At 38.8% G+C, this 8508-nt stretch overlaps 1 protein-coding gene across 1 annotated transcript; it reads left to right on the plus strand.

Annotated features, from left to right (window-relative positions):
* The first annotated feature begins 444 nt into the window (after positions 1-444).
* Positions 445-6235, plus strand: LSM2 (LSM2 homolog, U6 small nuclear RNA and mRNA degradation associated). Its single transcript, XM_034421558.3, has 5 exons — positions 445-632; positions 2446-2513; positions 2712-2742; positions 3374-3433; positions 5120-6235. The coding sequence occupies exons 1-5, from the start codon at positions 630-632 to the stop codon at positions 5243-5245; spliced, it is 288 nt and encodes a 95-aa protein (XP_034277449.1). The 5' UTR covers positions 445-629; the 3' UTR covers positions 5246-6235.
* Positions 6236-8508: the final 2273 nt, after the last annotated feature.

Genomic DNA, 8508 nt, shown 5'->3' on the forward strand with positions numbered 1-8508 from the left:
TCCTTGATTAATTTCCATCCATTGTTCCTTGTCTGACCTTCTGGTGCTTTGGAAAATAATTTGTTCCCCTTTTCTTTGTGGCAGCCCCTCAGATACTGGAAAACTGCTATCATGTCCCCTCTAGTCCTTCTCTAGACCCGCCATATCCCAAATCCTGCAACCCTTCTTCATATGCTTTAGCCTCCAGGCCTTTCATCATCTTAGTTGCTTGTCTTTTGCACTTTTTCCAGCTATTTATAAAAATAAGAGCTATTTATAAAATTAAGAGTTATTTATAAAAATAAGAAGAAAAAAAAAGCTGACAAACTGCAGGCATTTTCTTCACCGCAGCACGCACAACAAATCCGACAACTCTTAAAAAGTTACAGAAATAACTCTTCCTTGCACAGAGAGCACACATACACAAAAAATGGTGGCGGCTCCTTTAAGAAGAGCTTCCTGTTTCCGGTTCGCTTCCGGTTGCTCCTGAAGTCACTATTTCTGTCGCCTTCCGTAAGACCGACGTTCTCACCGCGCATGCGCAGCCCGGGAAGTTCTTTCTTACTAATTTTTTCCCCCCACTTTCCCTCCCCTGGTTCTGCGAGTCGATCCACGCGGGGTCTTTGCTTCTGCAGCGGGCAGCGTGAAATATGGTGAGAGCAGCGGTGGTTATGTGTGGGGTAATAGCTTTGCACTGTCGGGGTGGGGAAAGGAACGGGCATTTTAATCGTTTATTTTGGAGATGCCTGGGTGAGTCCGTCTTTGCACTTAGAAGTCACGTGTGAATCCGATTTTTGCAGCCCGGTAAACTGGTGTTAGGCATTGTTAGCTGGGATCGTAACAACAGGGGCTCCTAGCGCCAAATCCTGAATATATCCGCAGATGCTCAAATCGCTAAATGCTTTTCTTTCTTTCTTGAGGCCATAAAAACCTAAAAATGTGTATTGAATGTCTGCTGTTAAAAAGGACCTTGCTTTTTTTTGAAGAGGAAAGACAGGTCTTGTATACTGCCTGTATGTGTAACACGTGGGTGTACATAGGTAGGGCATGCATGAAAAATTTAAAAAGAATCTTAATACCGTCTCTCTCTGATGCAAACCATGAAATATAGTCCCTTGGGAACTGCTTACTGGGTGCTGAGTCCAAAGTGGGACAAAAAACTAAAGTCCAGTTGCCTATTGGGGAAAAAAAAACATCTTTGGGGCAACCCAAAGAGCCTTGGTGGTGCAGCAGATTAAAGTGCTAAGTAGCACCAGCTGCCTGCAATTACTGCGAGTTCAATTCTCACCAGGCTCAAGGTTGACTCAGCCTTCCATCCTTCCGAGGTAGGTAAAATGAGGACCCGGTTTGTGGGGGCAATAAACTGACTTTGTATAAAAAAGAACACCGCTTAGTGCGGGGCCGAAAGCCCTACTAAGCGGGTATATACAAAAGTATGAAGGCTATTGCTTAATGCATTGTAAGCCGCCCTGAGTCTCCGGAGAAGGGCGGCATATAAATCGAACCAATAAATAAATAAATAAACCATGACCTGGATGACACTCCGTAGACATGATATGCCATAAGGCGTTTTCCCCCCCAGCTTTTGAGATGTGTAGATTTCAACTCCCAGAATTCCCCAACCAGCGTGGGAATTCTGGGAGTTGAAATCCACACATCTTAAAAAGTTGCTGAAGTTGAGAATAACTGCTGAAATGCACAACAAGCTGAATGCTAATTATGAATGTGTTGTTTTATTTTAATGAGGATTTACACATGTTTGGGCACATATGTAGTTTCTGCTCAATACCGCTGTAGTATTTATTGGGCATTAGAGTAGTGTAAGATTATACTATTTTATACTATTTTTATTTATACTGTTTTTATTTATTTTTGGATATACATCGATATCATATGAACACTGAGACATCTGGGTATCATTCATTTAAATACAAATAATAGTAACAATATTTGTTACATTAATCTTATGTAAAAGTATTATTATGTAATATTTATGTAATTGTGGTGTTATACATATTTGTATTAGAGTGTGTTCCTTCATTGTTTAGTTTAGTGTTTTTGTGCACCATTCTAATAGCAATCACAATATTATTTAAACGTACATAGTGATACCATCTTTCAACATCTAAACTTTACATCTAGCTATTACTTTTGGTATATTATATAAAAATATGTATAATAATATTCCCCTTTGTTTCCTCTTGTTTCTACCTCTATTCTAGCTCTCAATAAAGCCAGTCTTGTATTAAACAGCATTCCCTTTCTAACCATCATCTCTTGCCCGCCCTAGTATTTCAATTCTTATTTGTTTTTTGACTTGCCTCCCAAACTCCTCCCTTGGGTCTTTGTCTTATACTATTTTTGTGTGTGTGATAAACAGGTATGTCTGTATATATGCTATGCATTAGATTGTGAAATGCTTCTTAAAGCTTGTTTTATGTTCATTTTTTTTCTCTTTGTCCTCAGCTTTTCTATTCCTTCTTCAAATCCCTAGTAGGGAAGGACGTGGTAGTGGAATTGAAGAATGACTTGAGGTATGTTTTTATTCACAGCTGTTTGGCTGCAAATGAATCCTGGTTTCTTTTATGACCCTAGCCTTCTAGTTTCTGGCTGCTTAGTAAACCCACCCATTTTAGCTTTCCTTCCCTCTTTATTTAATTCACAAGATATTGTTGTGTTTTTAAAGAACCCTTGTCACCTTAATTCTGAATTCTCTTTCCTTTTTTTTGTAGCATCTGTGGGACCTTACATTCTGTAGATCAGGTATGAATTTTCTTTTATGCACACTGAGAGCATATGCACCAAGACAAATTCCTTGTGTGTCCAATCACACTTGGCCAATAAAAATTCTGTTCTGTTCTACTCTACTCTACTCTACTCTACTCTACTCTACTCTACTCTACTCTACTCTACTCTACTCTAATTAACCCTAAACTTTTTTGCAACCCTTTTAAAGAATGTACTTGTTTTGCATTTTGCCTAAGTAGGTCAGTGTTGAAAGCACTACTTTCCTATATCTGAAATATTTCTACGCCTCTGCTATACGTACAGTCATCCTTCGGCGTATTTCATTTTGTACTCTGTCTTTGCAGTAGCTTAGGGCAGCAAACAAATTTGTTTTATCCCCACTCACATTAAAAAGAAATCAGGGCAATGACCTCTACTTTTGCTCCTCTCGGAGGTAGCAACTTTGTGGACAATGCCACAAACAATGAACTTGGATGTGGAAAATCTCTGAGATTGTCAAAAGGTAGGTGTAATCCCCACTGAGATGAAAAGAAACTAGTGATGATTTTGGATAGGCAGCCTTGAATGTCCTGGAGATAAACCTCGGGATATACAAAATATCTTGCTTGTTTGCTGAACTATTGTTTTTTCTTCCCCGATTCCATAGTACCTGAATATTAAGCTCACGGACATTAGTGTGACAGATCCAGAAAAATATCCTCATATGGTAAGTGCTTATCTAATGACCATGGCAGGATTTGAAGGTTATTGGCTGTTTATTTTAACCAAGAAGGCCTTACAACATCTATTAAGAGATAAGATAAAATAAGATAGCTTTTATTGTCATTTCTTTTACTGTGAGCGCATGGCCCACATTAAAAATGAAATTCTGCACTTCAGGAGAAAGCGTATATCTACCCAAACTCCTACATAACACATGCTATATACATACATATATACACACATATATACATATATTAATCACTGTCCATTTTGAATATGTAGTGGAAAGAGGAAACTTGAGAGTTCACAAGGTTGATTCTGTATGGAACAAAAACTGTGACTGGATGTATTACTTTTGCATATGTTTTTAACTGTAGCTTTTCTTGATCTATTTTAACCTGTTTTCAACCTTATAATCAGCAATTTGGAGTGTAAAATTAGAAGAGCAACATATAATATGCATGACCATTGTGAATATTGGGGTGGGAGCAAACTTGAGGTACTTTACTGAAATTAGCTGTTCCCGTTTATTGATTGATTGATTTTTTTTTATTTAGTCAACTTACATGACACCCATCTTACAAATATTGATCCTTGATGGCCAACAGCACATTATAAACAATGCAGAAATATTCAATGTAACATAAAAAAAAAATCAACAATGGTCAAGAACCAAACTCACTAATTACAGGTAGTCCTCGACTTACAACCCTTCCTTTAGTAACCGAAATAACAGCACTGAAAAAAGTGACATGACTATTTCGGATGCTTGGCAACTGTCTCCTATTTATGACGGTTGCAGTATCCAGGGGTCATGTGATCACTTTTTGTGACAAGCAAAGTCAGTGGGGAAGCCAGATTCACTTAACAACTAACTTAACAACTGTGGCAAGAAAGGTCATAAAATGGGGGAAAAAACAAATTTCTCGCTTAGCAACATACATTTGGAGCTCGGTGGTGGTCATAAGTCAAAGACTACCTGTACTCAGCAGAGCAATAACATTTCCCAGGCATGTAACCTCCTGTCCCCTATGCCCTGGAGATGTGGGTTTTTTTTTAATGGTGTGATATTTTAATGGTTTGTTTAACAGTAGCTGACAGAATTAGGAAAATAATTCAGCACAGGAAACAAAAGTAAGCACTCATAACCCATGCTGTTCCAAAACGCAACAGCCTAAAATAATTCTTATTCTAGCTGAATTATACAGGTAGTCCTCTACTTACAACAGTTCACTTAGTGACCATTCGAAGTTACAACACCACTGAAAAAAGTGACTTAAGGACCATTTTTCACCCTTATGACCGGTGCAGCATCCCCAAGGTCATAAGTGATTTACATTTCGGATCCTTGACAACTGACTCACATTTTCGACAGTTGCAGTATCCTGGGGCCGTGTGATCCTCTTTTGCGACCTTCTGACAAGCAAAGTCAATGGGGGAAGCTGGATTCACTTAACAACCATATTACTAATTTAATAACTGCAGTGATTCATTAAACAAACATGGCAAGAAAAGTTGTAAAAATGGGGCAAAACTCACTTAACTAATTTCTCACCTAGCAACATACATTTTGGGCTCATTTGTGGTCGTACGTTGAGGACTGCCTCTACCTGGCTGCCTGAATAAGCCTGACTTTAGACACATTGATCCTTAACGTTGCCCTCCAATGCTCTTCTCCCTTTCTCTTCAGTTGTCGGTCAAGAATTGCTTCATTCGTGGCTCTGTTGTCCGTTACGTCCAGCTTCCGGCCGATGAGGTGGACACCCAACTCTTACAAGATGCGGCTCGCAAGGAAGCCCTCCAGCAGAAGCAGTGATGAATTTTTATTTTTATTTTTTTATTCTCCCTGTGTGACTTGACCTTCCCTGAAGAAGAGCTGCAGAACGGTGGAAGGTCACGTTATCGCTTTCTCTGGGAAGCACCAGCAAAGTTAGCATTGTAAATACGGCCATCTGCAGTATGTTCCTTGGATACAGACGATGCTTCCACTTGTGAATGTTTTGTTCCTTTGTTCCTTCTGAATGCAGCATCCATAGTGGTTAAAGATGTTCGCACCAACCTCCTCCGTCTCCTAGGACTGCTGGAGATGAAGGTTGGTGAGCACTAAATTGAAGAAAGAAATCTTAGGTCGCCTCTTTCCAATTTAAAGCCAGTAATAAAATCCTTCCATTATAGATCCTCTTCCTTGCTCTCTTCAGCATTCAGTGAATGGCACTGTTATGTAGCAGGAAACTCCAGTTTTGGTCAAGGATTGATACTCAACCATGAAAATATAATTATTTCTGTAGCTAGTTTGCCCTGCAAAGTGCCCTAAACATGATTTTCTTCATGTATTACCAACCCTTTCTAATTTCTTTAATTTCCTTCTGTCCCGATGCAGCACAGCTAATGCTACTGTGATTTTTATTTTTTTCATGTTGGTGTATTTCCTATTTATAGGATTTGAAGCGATGCTTTCTTTGGAATTTCAGCAGGTTAGAAAGGAGACCTGCAAACTCCCAAATACGGAGAGTGTCCCATTTGATTTTTTTGTACACACAATATAATACCATTCAGTGTCAATCCAAGCTTCCTTCATTGCAATATAAAATGGCAGCTGTGTTTTCTCTGGCCATTAGAAAAAAGTTGCAGGTCGAGTCCTGCCATTTTTGAGTTTTTTAAACATTTCACTGGCTTTGTTGTTGCCTTTTGTATTGTTAGTCTTACGTTTTATGGGATATGCACGTTTTTTAGGAAGACTTTTTGAAAGCGTAATGATTTGTTAAGCAGAAAGTGGACAATTAAAAGTTTGATTTGAAAGATAGAATTGGTTGTGGGCTACCAGGTTATTTTTTTTAAAAAAAAAAACACAGTGTATGTATTGCTTGTGTCTCTACGTGGGCGGGCAACAGCACTTGGCTTTTAAAGTCCTCGACTTACAACCACAATTGAACCCCAAACTTCCCTTGCTAAGCAAGACAAGTGAGTTCTACCCTATTTTACAACCTTTCTTGCCACAGTTGTTAAGTGAGTCACTGCAGTTCAGTTAGTAACATGGCTGTTAAGTGAATCTGGCTTCCCCATTGACTGCTTGATGGAAGGTCACAAAAGGGGAACGCATGACCCGGGGACACTACAATTGTCATAAATACATGCCAGTTGCCAAGCTTCCAAATTTTGATCACATGACACGGTGATGCTGCAACGATCATCTGGAAAATGGTCATGTCACTTTTTCCAGTGCGGTTGTAACTTCAAACGGTCACTAAATGAATGGTTATAAGTCGAGGACTATCTGTATTCTCTAGATTAGAGTCCCTAGTTTAAATGGGCATAGCTTTGTTGCTTTTATGGCCATATTACATCATACCTTACTTTTAACATTAACATTAGCAAGGAATGTTACATACGGAGTGGGAATGACTAAGGCTGAAAACAAAGTCTTTGTTTAAAAGCATTGTCTGAAAACCTTGAGGGACCAGAATCATGGTGGGCAGCTCAGATGCATAATTTTGGGCTGATTTGGTAAAGACCATGGCATATGCAAGCCTACAGTGTGGAATGTAAAGGAAAAGATGTATCAATGAATGAATAAATTAAAACTGGAGTGTTGTATTTGGGAAGAAACTGCAAGAAATAAATGACATAGAAGAAAAAGAAACTGAGAGAAGATGAAATAATTGAAGAAAAATAATTAATTAGTCTCTTCCCCCAAACTGAATGGAGAGCACACATGAAGGAAGAGGATATGGAAACTGAAACAGAGAAGAGGAAACTGAAACAGAGAAAGAATTGTGTTAGAGCTCCAGAGATGCTTGGAGGAGCCAAGAGTGCTGCAAATAATGGGGATGGGAAAAATATATGGAGAGATAGATATGGATATGGGAGCTGCAAAAAATATAATTTGAGAGTAAGAAATGGTTAAGATTCAAAGAAGCACCTTTTTTTTTTTTTTCAATTTTGTAGGAAATAAAAAGGTAGATAAAAGCCTAAACCAGGAGCCTTTAGCCAAGTAGAGTTAAAAATAAATGGTGAAATAATATGGGGTGAAAATGAAATGAAGGGATGCTGGAAGGAGTGTACTTATTTATTTATAAAATTTATAGGCCGCCCATCTTACCATAAGGGAACTCTAGGCAGCTTGCAATCATAACAATATTTTCATATTGGTATGCGAATAATAAGTCAAAAACAGGATTAAAACAGTTGTTATAAAACTTAGTGTCCAAAGGGGAAAAAGTCAAAAGTCACAAATGTGAGAATGTTGAAAACTGGAGGATATGACTGGGGAATTGTTAGAATGAGTGCGGTTTGCAAAATGAGAAGGGTACAATTTCTTTAATGTGGGGCAGGAAGACCAAAATGTTGCTGGTTTTTAGGAAGAATTTTCTTTGCAAAGGGAAAGGTAGCAAGAACGAACACAATCATTACATAGTAATTAGTTTGACAAGTGCTTGGGAAGTTGTTTGGCAGAGTTCTGGTTGATAGGGGACAAGTGGGGACAAGGAAGGACAATGCAGTTTGATGAGAGCCAGCCTGGTGTAGCAGTTAAGGTCAAGGTTCAGGAGATTGTGACTTCTAGTCCTGCCTGAGGCAAAGTCAGCTGGGTATCCTTGAGCTAATCACTCCCTCTTAGCTCTAGGAAGGAAGAAGCCAAGGCGAACCACTTCTGAAATCTTGCCAAGAAAACTGCAAGGACTTGTTCAGACAAAAATCAGGAGTCAACGTTGACTTAAAAGCTCTCTCCCTGATAAGATAAAATAAGCGACAGTTTTATGATAGGGTTGAATTATCAAAGTAGATAGTCTTTAGAGCCTTTAGATAATCTTTCTAGAAATTTGAATTAAAACATCTTTAATGATTTCTCAGGAAGTGGCATACATCCATGTTTCTTTGCAGATGGCAGCAGTGTTGATTTTTGAGTCACAAGAGGCCTTGAGGATCTTTTGACCGAACAGCAGAAAAATATTTTTAAAACTCAGTCTAAATGCGAATGGCTTACTACGGTAACAAAAGCATTGGAAGGGGCAAACTAAAGTTGGCGTACTGTCTTATTATTTCTGAGAAATATGAGTGAGCTGTGGGTGGTGCTGTTTCAAC

Source organism: Pantherophis guttatus, chromosome 2 (assembly GCF_059756535.1).
Source record: "Pantherophis guttatus breed Tessera chromosome 2, ASM5975653v1, whole genome shotgun sequence".
Lineage (NCBI taxonomy): Eukaryota > Metazoa > Chordata > Lepidosauria > Squamata > Colubridae > Pantherophis > Pantherophis guttatus.